General features: G+C 50.4%; 1 protein-coding gene across 6 annotated transcripts in view; it reads right to left on the reverse strand.

The window, feature by feature from the left end:
* Positions 1–12977, reverse strand: part of LOC121182485 (receptor-type tyrosine-protein phosphatase beta-like) — a 31038-nt gene extending 18061 nt beyond the window's left edge. For 2 of the 6 annotated variants that reach the window (XM_041039020.1, XM_041039019.1), the window contains exons 1-10: positions 12854–12977; positions 11065–11463; positions 7958–9450; positions 5906–6185; positions 4371–4676; positions 3821–4084; positions 3170–3433; positions 2778–3053; positions 851–1117; positions 266–532 (exon numbers count right to left, since the gene is read on the reverse strand). In XM_041039020.1, coding sequence (XP_040894954.1) covers positions 266–532; positions 851–1117; positions 2778–3053; positions 3170–3433; positions 3821–4084; positions 4371–4676; positions 5906–6185; positions 7958–9450; positions 11065–11463; positions 12854–12905 — 3868 coding nt within the window. In that variant the 5' untranslated portion in view covers positions 12906–12977. Of the gene's footprint in view, positions 1–265; positions 533–850; positions 1118–2777; positions 3054–3169; positions 3434–3820; positions 4085–4370; positions 4677–5905; positions 6186–7174; positions 7572–7957; positions 9451–10010; positions 10029–10882; positions 10891–11064; positions 11464–12853 lie in introns of those variants that run through there. The other 4 variants (XM_041039023.1, XM_041039022.1, XM_041039024.1 and 1 more) reach the window with 4 other exon arrangements.
* Positions 12978–16252: the final 3275 nt, after the last annotated feature.

Consider the following 16252-nt stretch of genomic DNA (forward strand, 5'->3'; position numbering starts at 1 on the left):
GTGTAACACAGTTTGGAGCTGGACTCTCACCAACCTTCACACAGACCCACATCATCCTTCACACCAGGCTTCAACCCACAGAAACATGTCAGCAGTGAGATTGTTCTGAATGACTGAATGATTTTCTGTTGATCGAACGATCGATTGATTCAAATGATTTGTTTGTTTGTTTGTAATCAGTGAATTAAGCAGGTGAAACATTTGCAGGTGGATCTGTACCGACCTGCTCACCAGCTGCAGCCTGGTGTCTCAGAAACGGGCTTACCGGTGCGTCCCTCTGCCACCGTCTGTCTGGAGGTGTGTCCCGCTCTGACGGTGGTTAACACCACCTTGTACAGAGCTCCGGGTCTCAGGGACAGGAAACTCGTGCTGGTGGCGTCGGCCTCCACGCTCTCGTTCTTGATGACAATGCTGTCGTGGACCAGCAGGACCTGATAAGAGTCCAGGTCTCCAGAGGCTGGTTCCCACTGAGCCTGCAGGGTGTCGGTGCTGCCAAGGTTAGAAACCTGCAGCCTGCTGACCTGAGCCGGAGCTGAGGACATACACACACACACGCGCGCGCACACACACGCACACACACACACACACACACACACTCTGTGTCAGGTTCTGGTCTGAGCTTCAGTCACAGTCATCAAACAGTGAGAGCACAGTGACGCTTGTTTGTCGTCACCAACCGCCCAAAAACATTACAACCAACACGTGAACACTAACTAACACTAACTGCAGTTAGATTCATGACAGTCCTGCTCCATCCTGACCAACACACCTCCACCCTCCACCGACCCCGGACAGTGAACTGAAAAACTCTGACAGAACAACCAGCGCAGAGTGAATAAATCCAACATACTGGTCCACGCTGTCACAGAGGCAGAGCTGCTCAGGTTTCCGCTGTTGGTCGTCACAGTGACAGTGTAGCAGCGTCCTGAGGTGAGGACACCGAAGGTGCACTCTCTGGACTCTGCGGGGAGGATCCTCTGAGCCGCCACGATGGCGGGGTGTTCCTGTCTGAGGAGCGCGGTGAATCCATCCCACTCTCCAACCGGTCGGCTCCACAGGACGCTGAGAGAGCGTTCATCAGTGTGACGGACGAGTAGCTGCTGCACGGGACGAGGAGCTGCGGGGAAAACAGACGTGATTAGATTAGACCCCCCGACACCCCCCCACACCCCCCACACCCCGGACTCATCAGGTGTCCCCTAAACATCCCAAGGAGTCCACTGATGACCAGAAGACAGAGGTATTAAGTAAGTTACGTGAATAATAACCATAGACTGTATAAGACATGGACGTAGCACCCGTGACGTCACCCATGGGTCTCGGGGAGTCGGTTTTGTGAACAAACCATGGGCATCGGAGCTGCGCCATCTTGGATTTTAGTGGGAGTGTTCTTTCCATATTTGGCAAAGAGGCGGTTACTCTACAGGTCAGTCGGGGTCAGCCAGCCGAGAACCAGCCCACTTAGCTCGGTGCAACCGAGTTAGCCTAAGGCTAATCAGCTAATCAGCTAGGCTAACAAGCTAAGCGGCAGCTACACGCAGCTACATCCACCACAGGACAGTCCCAGAGTCCGACCCGACTAGCTCGACCCCATACGACCGCGACACAGAGCATACAACAGAGATCATAATGTTGCTGCTGTGTTTTAAACATGACTGTTTCAGATAGAGAGGTTTTAGGTGGAGCTGCAGGGTTTGGTGGAGCTGTGGGAGGAAATTTATTTCTAGCCTATTATTTAACAGTGAAACAATTATTATTATTTCATATTGATAAAATATATTAAAACGTTAAAAACCTTATTATTATTACTGTCATTATTATTAATGATAACAATAAAAATAATGATAATAATTTCATATTTACCGGCTTTCGCCCCTGCCTCCATCCAATATCCACTTACAGTTACAGCAGCACACAAACAACAGCAGCCGCTCACTGACGGAGCTGCTCTGTCCATGCAATGTCGGACTGTTTTAAACAGAAAAATGAGACCAAATAAAATTGTAGCCTAGTATTCCCGCAATAAACGGACTCACCGGACTAACATTAGCTGCTCCGGTCCTCTATCTGTATCAGCAGCGACCACAAACCGGCAATTAAGTCATAAGCTAGCGGCAAAATATGCTAATACATGCTAATTAGCGCAAACATCCACGTAAAATAGTGAGAAATTTACTTAGCAAAAAAACTGCAACACAGACTCCTTCGACGGTCGGTTAGTACAGTCTACACTACAACAAGCCATGCTGTCACAGAAACCTATCCGGACATTGGCAAACAAACACGGACACTGCAGCCCCTGTCAACCGCTGGAGGTAGCCGGAGGCCTCTGGATGTAGACGTCTAGCCCAGCCGATGCTTTAGCAAAGAGCTAACTGCCAGTGCCTGTCTATGGGGCTGTCACTCAACGTAACCACGCCCTAATTTATGTAAGAATTTTAAGCCTAAATACTCCCCCCCCACAGTGTTCACGGAGGTGGAAACTATCAGCCAGCCCCCAGCGGCAGCCGAGGAACTGCAGCTTTTTGAACGCGGAAGTGATCCTCACTGCTGAAACCTACAACTGCCCCCTTGATAATAACAGGAAAAAATTACGTCATAATAAAAATCATTTTACTGTTCCTGCACTGAGACGTCAGTTACTCAGCTCTGCTTCTGTCAGTCAGCTGACTCCTGAGCTTCAGCTGTTTCACCTTCCTGTTCTCAGACTGAAACTTGCTCATGTTCCATTCAGTTTTCAGCTAAAGCCAAAGAACAAAGTGTAAATATTCACTGACCCAGTCGTCCGTGGCACTGCACCGTATTACCCAGAATGCCACTGTGAACCGTGACCTCTGCCCTGTAGAGTCGTCCCGGCACCAGACCGAGGCTGAGGCTGGAGAAGGTGAGCTGTCTTCCCGGTTTATCGACCGTCTCGTTCACCAGAACCACCGACCCGTTTCTGAGCAGGACGCTGTAGTTCTCCCAGTCACCAGAGGGGGGCATCCAGCTGAGACTCAGTGTCTTGCCGTCCCCGCCAGGAGACATTTGGAGAGCTGACACCTGGTCAGGCACTGAACCAGGACAGGACGGGGGGGGGTCATAGATCATAATCATAATAAATTTAAACTTTATTATTCTAAACAAAAGCTGTAAAAAGAAAACACAGCTTTCACAGTGTCATGGTTACCTGTCCTCTCTCTGGTCCTGGTCTCTGTACTCTGTCCTCCAGCTGTGGTCTTGACTGACAGCTGATACATGCGACCGGGAGTCAGACTCTTAAAGACCACCCGAGTTACATTGGGAGGTAAGCGGTGCCACTGTGGGGCCGATCCAGGAGCCGATAGGGTCACCAGGTAGACGTCCACGCCCCCTCCAGGTGACACCCAGGACGCCAGCAGACGGTCTGAGCTGCCGTTGTTGTCCAGCCTCAGATCTGTGACTGCTGCCGGGACTGAGGAGGAGGAAGGTGCAGCTTATGTTTAAACTCCAAATCAAATTTAAATTCAAATGAGCTTTATTGACAAAGTTTCAATACAATTTGTCCACATACACAATAAAACAGCTAATTTCCACCAGTCTCTCACAGGGAGGACACATAGGGCTGTGAGGTGACAGTGCTAACCGGTGCTCCACCAGGTCCCAGTTGAACCCAGTGCCATTTTTGGGTGGGGGAGGAGCGTTAAAACAACGAGGGACAAACTGAGTTCAGCCGCTGGTCTCACTGCGTCTCTTCTTACATCTTTTATTCTGAAAACCCTCAGACTGAGCCAGACAGGAAATGTGCTGCAAAACCAACACTGGCGGCTCAAAGAGGTTGAAAATATCCCATAATATGTACCTGTGACAGCCTGTTCGGAAGCAGAGCTCTGCAGGCCGACGGCCTCCGTTACCACGGTGACGGTGTACGGGGTCCCCGGCTGCAGGCCATCCAGCTCGATGGAGGTCGCCATGTTTTTTAGAGTGACGTTCTTCAGCAGAACCCCTTCAGGATCCGTCAGCAGAACCCTGAACCGCTCTGTTCTACCCGGACCCACCTGCCAGGACACCCTGAGGCTGTCTGAGGACGAGGACGCCACTTGGAGGCCACGGACAGAGGAGGGAGCTGGACGAGGGTGACAAGCAGTGGGAGAGGACGTTTTCAGATCTGTGACTGCAGTAAAAGTACAAACTGCAAAAATATCAGTAAGTAATAATGAGGACAGTTCTCTACGGAACCCGAGTCTGAAACATCAGCCTCTGACCCGCAGAACTGGTTTTACTGGTGCTACTGGTCTGTCAGAACTCTGCCAGGAGCAGGTGCAGGTGAGCGGCGGACGTCTGCGATCCTTCCTGAGGGATCGCGTGTGTCTGGTGGGGATTTTTCTCACCTGAGCGTCCAGGTGTCTCACCTGTAGCTGCCGTGGTGTGGACAGGTGCAGCGCTCTTGTTTCCTGCAGTAGCCACCACGCTGACTGTGTACAGAGTACCGGGGACCAGGGAGCTGAAACCAGACTGGGGGACTGCGGAGCCCATGACTCTGGTACTGCGGACGGATCTGGAGCTGGTGTCCTCCAGAGTCAGATCATACCAGTCCACATGGCCAGCAGAGCGAGACCAGAACACCCTCAGACCTGAAGAATCGGTGTGGACCGCAGACAGGGTTTTATACTGAGCCTGGTCCAGCTGGACCTCCAGACGAGCCGGACTGGCAGGGTCTGAAACAGGGGACAGGATTCAGGAGAGACGACTGGTGTTAAAGGTTATCCAGAGCTCTGGACTCAGAGGCAAAATCAATCAATTCAATTGGTTTGGAAGCTCCGATCAATGCAGAACTGATCAGTCCAGTGATGAAGGACAGAAAATAAACAGGTCAATTATCAATATCAGTTAAACATCAAACCAAAATAGAAAATCTGTTTAAATCACAGTGAACTTCAACTCTTTGGGCTGAAAACACAAAAACAGAAAAGGAAAAGCAAATTGATCCTGATCCTGATGCTGGTGTTTGGGAGCACAGATCTAACACACTTCCTGTTCTACCTGCAGCGACAGCGACACTGAGTGAACACGTGTTTATCAGCTGACGAACACGGAGTCCGAGGCATCTGCACCGAGCTGAAACGATCAAGGACAAACCTCGATCCAAACCCTGGACCTAATCCCGTCAGACCTGGTCTTGTTAGTGGTGTTTTGCCTGAGCACATGGAGGTCTCTCTGCTCTGACTGCTTCCTGTCTTTGTCAGGTCCAGCAGCAGCAGATGCGATGGGGGGGGGGATTGTTTTAGCTTCTTAAAGAATGTGACGTTTTCACAGAGAGTCGGGACAGGAAACAGAAAAAAGACAGGGAGCAGCAGGACGAGGAGGGGGACACCCCCCCCCCACCAGCCCAGTCCTGAACCCTGACCTGCTCACAATATGGTTTCCTCCCTGAGGAGACTTCACTGTTTCCTGTTGGCAGATCAGTGACACCCCGAGGACAATATGTCCTGGACATGTCCAGAGAAAGAAACCTGTCCCATAAAGAGACAGTGAAAGCTCACTGGACAAAAAGAGTAAGACCTGCACGAAACACAACTATGATCAGCTTATGATACAAACTCAGACAAACGTGAGGTGGTTACCCCCCCACGTCACACACACCCACCCCGTCCCCCCCGGCAGTGGGAGTGAAGTGGAGGCCTCCTGTATCCGCTGCCAAAGACAATGTGAGGAGGGAAATGGGAGGGGGAGGGAGGGCAGGGGAGGGGGAGGGTTGTTCTGGAAACACTTGAGGTTCATTGTTAGAGAGCAGAGTGATGGTCACAGGATGTCCAGCCCACTTCAGCACGGACCTGGAGACTGTCCACAACACCAGAACATAGGGACAGTGTGGAACCAATAACCAATAACCAATAATCAGTAATCAATAATCAGGGATCAGCAGCTCTGCAAAGTGAGATCTTACCTGTGCACACTGACGCGCTGCTCCTCTCTCCATCTGTCCTGGAAATCACCGTAAACCGGTACAAAGTCCCGGGTTCCAGACCCATGACCCGACAGACGAAGCCGGTCCCGGTCTCACCGTACGGGTCACAGTAGGTGGACTCGGCCCGGGAGCCCCCCTCAATAACCAGGCTGAAGTTACAGGACAGCCCGCCGGTGGTTAACGTCACCAGAGCCGCGTCTGAACCGGCGTCGACCTGCGTCACGTTCACCGAGCAGCGGGAAACGGCAGAGGTGGGAACCTGAAACCGGAAGTCACGGAAACACAAGTGAGCTCCGACTCACCGACAGAGGCAAAAATAAATATTAGATTAGATTCAACTTTTCCAATGCAAAACTCTTTCTCAAATTGAATCGAAGGCAACTGGACTTGTATTTGTCTGGGAAGACGTTTCGCCTCTTATCCAAGGGGCTTCATCAGCTCGTATGCCATGGTCTTTCTAGTCTGACTTGGTCAGACTAGTGCGAACTAGAAAGACCATGGCATACAAGTCAAATACAAGTCCAGTTGCCTTCGATTCAATTTGAGAGAGAGAACAATGACCTGGATGAATGAGAACATTCACAGACATATTTCCAATGCAAAACAATTTCCCTCTGAGGGAGGAATAAAGTATATCTATCTATCTATCTATCTATTGTCATCACACATGTACAGAGACAGGGTAACGACATGAAGTTTAGCATCTAACCAGAAGTGCAGGATAAACAGTATTCACAGTAGAATATGTAAATAAATAAACAAACAAACAGTGAGTCAGTAAATAAAAACCTGAACACAGAGCCTCTGGATCAGTGAGGACAGGAAGGTTCTTAATGATCCAGATGGAGTGAATATCGATGATTGACTGATATCACCCAAACACACACACACACACACACACACACACACACACACACGATGAATGAAGGTTCCCGCTGTGTGTGAGCTTACGCTCTAATTCCAACCTCTAATCCAGAGGTGTCCAAACTGTCCCACAAAGGGACACATGGCTGCAGGTGTTTGTTCCAACCAATAAAGAGCTCACAGTCTGACCAATCAGCTGCCTGAAGACTGAGATCAGGTCTGATGTGCTGCTGCTCACCCTCCCTCCCTCTCTCCCTCTCTCCCTCTCTCCCTCCCTCCCTCTCTCCCTCTCTCCCTCCCTCTCTCTCTCCCTCCCTCTCTCTCTCTCTCTCCCTCCCTCTCTCCCTCCCTCCCTCCCTCTCTCTCCCAGACCTGTGAACTCACCTCATTTACACTCCAGAATAAACCGAGTATCAAACATCTTGTGAGCATCTCTGGTTTAAATCCGTTCGTTTGAGTAGCGGAGTAGAAATGAGGTGTTTTCCCAGGTGAGCTGACATCACGAGGATGTGCAGTTTGAAAAACGCGTCAGGGCTTCGCGTGCTACAGTTTGGCACGTCGTGCGTAAAAGTGTCCAAAGCGTGTCAGTCCAGACTGGATCCACAGCTGCATCCTCACAGCATCTGCAGCAGGTGGAACTATTCTAATTCACCTGGGACAGGAGGACTGTGTCTCCAGTCCAACCCAGACACAGATTCCGAAGACTCTGGAGCGTCTTTCTCCCGCGTCCTCCCTACAGTCAGAGCCTGGTGGCGGATTTCTTCCTCACACGCTGGTGTCACATTTATCCAACGGCCTTTAAATGTTCACTGGGCTGCGAGCAGAGGCAGACAGGCTCCCTGCAGACCAGCACCCCACCCTGCTTTCCTTCCTGCCCGCCTCCACTTTCTCTGACGACCTTTAGCCTCTAACTGAGCTCCGTGGTCAGAGCATTGTTATGGCTAAATGAGAGTTATCCAATCAGGAAGCAGCCTCACATACAGCTCCACAAACACCATCTAATTATAGACAGTTTGGAGCAAAGAGTTTCATCAGAGAGCAGCAGCTTCAGACTCTCTCTGTGGGTACACCTGCCCCACGGAGTCCTGAACTTTAAACTCTGTCTACAAAAAACCCCAAACTCAGACACAGAGAGAGAGAGAGAGAGAGAGAAGCTGAGGTACTTACAGGAGCAGCTGTGGTTGACTCTGGAGTCCAGGTCTGAAGCTTGGTTGTTGCCGGAGGAGGACCCGTGGTTGCAGTTATTGCTGGAGCTGCAGGGGTGGTTGCACTGGCTGTGGCGGTGGTTTGGATGGCAGTTGTCACAGTGTCGGTGGTAGTGGGGGCTGTTGCAGTCCATGTGGTTGTTGTGGTTTTAGTGTCTGTGGTTGCAGTGGTTGGGGTGGATATAACTGTGGTAGCAGATGTGTTTGTAGGTGTGGTTATAGGTGTGGTTACAAGTGTGTTAATAGGTGTGGTTACAGGTGTGGTTACAGGCGTGTTAATAGGTGTGGTTACAGGTGTGGTTACAGGCGTGTTAATAGGTGTGGTTATAGGTTTGGTTACAGGTGCGTTAATAGGTGTGGTTACAGGTGTGTTAATAGGTGTGGTTATAGGTGTGGTTATAGGTGTGGTTACAGGTGTGGTTACAGGTGCGTTAATAGGTGTGGTTACAGGTGTGTTATTAGGTGTGGTTATAGGTGTGGTTATAGGTGTGGTTACAGGTGTGGTTACAGGCATGGCGGGAGTTTTGGTCATGGTTGCCGGACTCGTGGATGGGACCATTGGTCCTGAACTGGTGATCCTTCCTGTAGACACCGCCCCGGCTGTTGGAGATGCTGATGGAGCTGGTTGAGTTGTGGCGCTCGCTGCGCTCTCTGGATAAACTGTGGAGGCCGTCTGCAGCGCCATGGTAACTGACGCTGCAGGTGAGGTTTGGGAAGTGGGAGGCAGGGCTCGGGGCGTGGGTGGTGGATCTGTCTCCGTGATGGACGTCGGTTCTCCTGTTGAAGGGGGATGAGCAGTGGCAGGTGGAGGTGTAGCTGTGGCGGCTGCAGGTGAAACGCTGGTTTTCTCCTCAGTGGTTGGATGTGTTGCCAAAGTCTCCGGTTGGTTGGACTCGGTGTCAGAAACAGCAGATGAACTGACCCTAGCTGTGGATCCGGTGTCAGTCGTGTCCTCAGAGCTTCCTGTGGAGGAAACCAGAGTCACAGCGCTGCTCTCAGGTGACGCCGGCTCGTTTCCAGTTGATGAAGAGGACGTGGCAGAAACCTGTTGGTGCACCGACGACGTCGCGGCCTCAGTCCTGAGCTCAGGGACGCTTCCAGCTGATGAACTCTCTACTGTGTCTGTCGATTGGTCGGTGGTGAACATGTCTGCGCTGGACGAGACGATGCGGCTGCGATCTAAAGCCAACAGCTCTGCGGCTGAGGTTGAAAGGTCAGGATTTAAATCTGCTGTGACCAACTTCCTGGTCCGAGCTTCGGTGACGTCGTCCTCATACGTCGAAGCTCTGTCAGTTATTGCACTGTGGACCCGGGAGGTGGTGACCTGTCTGGAGACTCTGTGGGTTTTCACTGTATTCACAGTTACTGCAGAACTTCTGATGGTGTCGATGGTGCTGCTGAGTCCCAGAGGTTTATGTGTGGAGGAATAAAAGATGGTGGAGAGCGGGGTGGAGCCTGAAAAAAGACAAAGCAAAGAACGGGAAGAACATTTCAACCAGGAAATATGTGAACGTGTGGTTTTACTGGAGTTTGAAGTAAAACCACACATCTATGTTTCAAACATGCAGAACATGCACGTGTCTGTGTAAACTCACAGACATTTTACAGAACACCAGCAGATCATCATCAGAGGATGGTGCTGCTGGTGCTGCTCTCCATCACACTCTGATCCAAACCAGATAAAACCGGTTTGATCTGATGGCGTCCGAGCTCAGCTGATGTTGTCAGGTGACGTGCTTCCAGCTGGACTGAGATCAGATCACCCATGGAGACATCTCCTGAGACGGGCTGATGTTCAGCCTTCAGTTTAGCATGTTAGCATTGTTAACATTAGTTAAATAGCAATAAACATGAACTTTGGCTGAGGCTGATGGGAGTCGTGTCATTAGCAGAGCTGACAAGACTGAAAAGATTAGATTACGTCTCGCACGAATCAGCACATCTGTGACATCTCAAAATCTGTATCAAAACAGAAACAGGGTTTAAAAACAAAGCTAAAATAAACCGATGCTAACCACCATCATCACTCGATCTTCACATCCTCCGACCGAGGACCGAGAACGTGGGCCAGTGCAGGTTCCACATCATGATAACGAGGCAGGGCTAAAAGTCAACAGTAGGATCAGTAACAGGACTAATAACCATACAAACAATAACAGAAGAACTAATGATAATAAGACTAATCATAATAGTTAATGAGAGTAATCATGGGGCAGTCGGCGGCCCACAGATCCAGATCCACACTCCACAGCTCTGAGAGAAACACAGGAGAGAGAGGAAGCTGAGTCGGGAGCAGAGTTAATGGGACGTGAATGAGAACAGAAAGAGAGGGAGAGGAGGAGAGAGGTGCATCATGGGAAGTGTCCCCCGGCAGTCTGAGCCTATAGCAGCTTAACCAGGAGATGGTTCAAGGAAATCCTGAACCAGAACTGACTCTAAGGTTTATCAGAGGGAAGTTTTCAGCTGCTCTGAAACATGGAGCGGGGGTCTGAGGGGTCTGAGGAGTCTGAGGGGCTCTGTGGGGGTCTGAGGAGTCTGAGGGGCTCTGTGGGGGTCTGAGGGGTCTGAGGGGGTCTAAGGGGGTCTGTGGGGGTCTGTGGGGGTCTGAGGGGGTCTGCCTTTCAGAACCAGACTGGTAGATGGTTCCACAGCAGAGGAGCCTGAGAGCTGAAAGGTCTGAGTCCAGGAACCACAGTGAGGCTGAGTTCTGAGAGCTCAGTGTTCTGCTCCTTCAGATCTGATGGCGTCACTGAGGGCTTCGTTCTGGATTTTACAGGTAGCCAAAGCAGAGGAGCTAACCCAGGAGGAATCTGAGCTGTTTGGGGCCAGTCACACTAACTTCAGTTCTGTCTTTATGTCCTGAAGTCATGTCTGAAGTTTAGCTAACCGTCTGGCTTCCTCTGGCTTCACTGACAGGTACAGGTGAGTATCGTCTGCGTAACAGTGGAAGTTTATGGAGTGTTTCCTGACAACGTTTCCTAAAGAAAGCAAAACCTAAATTTATACATTTCATTAATAAAATCTCGTGTGATACAGGTTTGTCTTTGTACTGATGCCTCCTGGACTCACCTGTCTCAGGACATAAAGACGTCATCAGCTGATTCCCTCCTGAGTCCACGTCATACTTCTTCCAGTCTGAAGTCAGGTTTCCTCCGACCACCACCCGTGACCCCCTTTTCTCCAGGTACATGTGTGTCTCAGCCAATCCAAACGCTCCATCCGTGCCGTAGCAGCTCCACGCCGGCGCTGTGCCGCAGTGGCTGAGTTTGGCGAGGTGGGTGTGGAGCAGTATTTGAGGGCTGGGACTGGCCCAGAGACACCTGGAGGACTGAACGTGGATCAACCTGGCCCCGTCTGTCCATGCCCAGTGACGGGCAGGGTCCGTAACGTCACACCTTCCCAGGACGACGACCTGACTTTGTTTTGTCAGGCACAACATCTGGGGGGTCAGCATGACGAGGAAACCATCTGAGGAGAGTTCACATCAACACGAAGGTGTCAGCGATGAAACCTGCAGCAAAGGGCTGAAAGAAGCCACAGAGTCGGGCTCACTGGGTCTAACTGTGCCCGGGTTTATCGCTGTTTCTGTCTGAACACCTCAGCTGCCACTTCAGTGAGATACTTTCCTCCTGACCAGGTGGCGTTCATCTCCCACTCTGTCACTTTTTTACTGTCAACACTTTCTCCAACGAATCGTAACAGGAAAAGGCCTAAACTTTACACGATGGAGGGACAGTGGACGTTCAGAGCTGCTGTCAGCTCCTGTGTGACAGGTCGTGTCCGTTTCAGTCTGCGCTGTCACACACGACATTCTTCACATCGAGCGAACAGATGCACACGCCAACAAACTGCTTCTTTCCTCAGAAGTACCAGCATCAGAAGTACTGATGCTGGTTTTCCATCAGGTGGGTGTGAGTCCCATTGGCTTCTCCATGACGCGTGTGTGCGTGACCAGTATGAGCCGTGACTCATCCAGTCGGACGTGTCTGAGCCCTGACACGGTCGCCCCGCCCACTGACCTGTACCTGTGTCATTACAGAGCTGACAGGAAAGCTGAGAAACCCTGACCCACCACATCTCCCCCACACGAGCCGGGCTCTGCTCACCGTCTCTTCCTGTTCAGAGGGAGCTGATCTGGGGTCAGACTCTTACACACTTTGACTGGAGGAAGATTTTCACTACTTTTCCTGAAGCTAAGAGTCAGAGAACTTCCCCAACCACTGCAGGTTAACAGTTACACATGTGTCTAAGAAGGGCAGAGAATAAATGAGACCCTAAGTACTGTTTTAATGAGTGAGCAGAGGGTAGATTAGTATGAGCAGTACGGGGTAAACAGGCAGGACACCGGGGCAACAACAGGCTCAACATTTAAATCGAATGATTCAGGTTTTATTTTAGAATTCTGATGTATTTAGAAAACAATAGTTTTTAAAATAAAGAATAATTCTTCGTATTGTGGCATTTATTCTTATTCTTATTCTTATCATCATCATAGACCTGGACCATCCACTGACTCTGCTGTTTGTGCTGTAATTATTCGGTGTGTTCTCACAGCTCCCACCCGTTTCCTGTTCTTCTTCTCTTGTACCTTCAGTGTCTATAGAAAGTATTTCTCTGGTCCCCTGTGTGTCCCTGTGTGTCCTGAGGACGCACACTGACTGGAACCTATGAGTCTTTCTCTCTGAGGACGTTTGTAGTTTGATCTGAGACGTTTCGCTGCCGCTCACACACACAGGACACAGGACATGTTAGAACGAGTGTGTCTGAACACGGACTCTCTGAAACCATCCTGATCCTGATCCTGATCCTGATCACAGACACCACCACACCACCCCTGCAGTGTTAGAACTGTACTTACACACACAGCTGAATTTCAGAAGTAGAATCAGAAGCAAAGCCCGGCCGTCCATGTTTCTCTGCTGCAGTCCTCACACGTCCTCCAGCTTCAGATGAGCAGAATAGAAGTGTGGAGGGGAAGTGCGTCTTTGTGGGGAGGAAAAAGGCAGCGAGCGGCGCTTCCTTCTATTCAATTGTTGTGGAGGTTTCACAGTGAAGGAGCTCTCTGTGCTGGTGACTGACGTGGAAACGTTTGTCTGTCGGAAATACCAGGGTCCATCCCACATGTTCAGTTGTTCTAATAAACCTGGAGAAGAAAACATCCAAAGAGCAGGAGGAGGAGGAGGAGGTGTAAACAGATCAGTGATGTGGACTTTGATTCTGTGCTTATGAACAAACAAAAGCAGCTATTTTTCCATTAAGTGATGTGAAGTCTGCCTGGAGTCTTTCAGGACTCTCTGGGCTCTTAGTCCCTCAGCGCTCAGACGCCTCCGTCCTCCGTCACAGGCGCTCACCGTTTCTTCGTCCGATCAAACTCTGTGATCTGTGATCGATGATCGATTCTCTGACAGCAGAGCAACCACAGGAAGTGAGAACAAACCTGTTCAGGTTTAACAAAATAAAATCCAAACAGAAAAGCAACCAGCTGTGTGTGTGTGTGTGTGTGTGTGTGTGTGTGTGTGTGTGGACCGTGTTGGTGTTAAACTCCGTCTGAGCAAAATTACATTTAGGTTTTAATCATTTGTTTCAGTAAATATGATTTAAAGGAAACGTTAATGTTAAACATTTTGTTCTTGATCATAAAACAAGCTGCTCCTCACAGTTTGTCTTTCATCAAAATTCATTAAATCCTCCGAACGTTTCACTTTCTTTTCATTTGTTTCCTCTTTGGTTTGAGTTATTGTAAAGTTTCCCGAATCAAATCCACATCCTCTCCTTCTTCCTGCTCTGATCTTTAGTCGCACTGCTCCTTTAGGGTACTAACTCAACCCCGCCCCTCCCCCGACATCCTGCTCTGCCGGGAGGAAGAGGAGGAAAAGGAGGAAGAGGAGGAAGAGGAGAGCGAACATCGCCTCCACCCTCCACATCCTGACAGTAACCTTCACACCGAGCTGAAACACGCCAGCCTGGACCTTCACCGGGAGTGTGTGTGTGTGTGTGTGTGTGTGTGTGTGAGTGTGTGTGAGTGTGTGTGAGTGTGAGAGTGTGTGTGTGTGTGTGTGAGTGTGTGTGAGTGTGAGAGTGTGTGTGTGTGTGTGAGTGTGTGTGTGTGTGTGAGTGTGTGTGAGTGTGAGTTGTTGTGTGTGTGTGTGTGTGTGTTTCAGAAACAAGCTTCATTAGTGTAACTGTAATGTAACTAACGTAGTGTAACTACACTTCACACAGTGACTGATCTTTTCACTGCTCCAGGAGTTTGTCTCACAGATTTCGTGCTTACACTGGACTCTGTGCTCTGAGCAGAGACTCCAGCTTCAGTGGGACACCAAAGCACGACTGAGCGAGTCCTGTGCACGCTCGTCTCTGTGCACGCTCTCTGTCTGCTCAGAGGGAACACTGTGAACAAAGTTATTGCTGAAGTTCTCACCCACGCTGCCAGCGTCTCCTCAGCAGCTGACGCAGGAGGGCCACGTCCCAGAGGACCCGATAACTCCACACAGAGACAGGACAGAGACACACCTGCGTCACCAGGTGTGTGTGTCTGTGCCTGTGAGGCTGGACTCACGGTGGCCTCACAGCGAACCTGATGCTTGATCTGAGGCTTTAAAGAAAAATCCAGGAATCGCTGTGTCACGGATCGTAACACACCAACATGTCCTCTGTGAGACAAACGAATCAGCTACACAACCAGATCCCACACTCGCACTGTGACTACACACTGTTTCTTCACACGTCACTGAGTTTGACAAGTTTGACCTTCGTGCTTTTTATTGCACTGTTTTCATTTCAGTGACAGAAAACATGTGTTCAGTTCACAGACACTGAATAAAGTAGGCTGACGCAGCTTCAGCTCCCACATTTAAACACGGTCCGGTCCAACGTCCGTCCAGAGGCAGCAGGACGGAGACATGGGGTTTAACGGCTCAGCTTCACCACAGAGACCAACCTGTGAAGTGAGAAGTCATTTTATAAATTCAGTGTTTTACTTCTGATTCTGACTTTGATTCCTCCTGTAAGACACGACTGTTCTCCGACCTCTGACTCTGGAATTATTTCTTTCCTGTGACAGTGAAACTGATTTTTCTGCACTGAAGCCTAAGAAAACGACGTGTGTGTGTGTGTGTGTGTGTGTGTGCTTAACCTCTGTTGAAAAGCCTTTTGTTGCTGATTGGTAAGAAGGAAGTTCCACCCTCAGCAGGAAGTCGTGCTGTTTAACCCCGACGGCCGCAGAGCTCAGGACAGACTCGGACCACAGAGACCAGACCTGGTGACTGGACTGTTCTCTACGAACAGAATGAGGAAGTGTTGTCAATTTACATATTTTGCGAGTTGCTGAACGTCTCAGTAAAATGTTTGTTAAATCTCTGATCTGTCAGTTCATCATCCACCTGCAGTGATTTCAGCTTCTGGAAACCAGTTCTGGTTCTTTTCAAGCTCTGTTCACACCGCACTGCACCGCCCTGTGCAGCACTCCATCGCACCGCACCGCCCTGTACAGCACTGCATCGCACCGCACCGCCCTGTGCAGCACTCCATCGCACCGCACCGCCCTGTACAGCACTGCATCGCACCGCACCGCCCTGTACAGCACTCCATCGCACCGCACCGCCCTGTACAGCACTCCATCGCACCGCACCGCCCTGCGCAGCACTCCATCGCACCGCACCGCCCTGTGCAGCACTCCATCGCACCGCACCGCCCTGTGCAGCACTCCATCGCAGTGCACCGCCCTGTACAGCACTCCATCGCACCGCACCGCCCTGTACAGCACTGCATCGCACCGCACCGCACCGCACCGCCCTGCGCAGCACTCCATCGCAGTGCACCGCCCTGTACAGCACTCCATTGCAGTGCACCGCACTGCATCGCATCATAACATAGCGCAGTATAACATGACCTAACACAGTCATGTATGGTACTGTGCCTAATAAAACGCTCTGTAATCTGATCTAATTCTTCACTGGATTTATTTAACTGAAGTTTACTGACTTTGTGTCTCTGAGTCTTCGCGGTGGTTTTGGATCCTCGTGGTTTCTCCGTCTTCATGTTTGAGTTCTTTCAGTGATGTTGAGCTCTGAATGTTCTGAGAACTGGACTCACGACTGACTGGTGCTGTACAAAGAACAGGTGGACCCAGCAGTACCCGTCACACAGCAGCAGGTGGCAGCTGTGGACTCCAGGATGATGTGAACAGATGAAAACCTCTGAATGAAGGATTTTCACTGAGTGCACAGGTACGAAGTCCAAGACGGGGAAAGGTATC

The sequence above is a fragment of the Toxotes jaculatrix genome, chromosome 5 (genome assembly GCF_017976425.1).
Source record: "Toxotes jaculatrix isolate fToxJac2 chromosome 5, fToxJac2.pri, whole genome shotgun sequence".
NCBI lineage: Eukaryota > Metazoa > Chordata > Actinopteri > Toxotidae > Toxotes > Toxotes jaculatrix.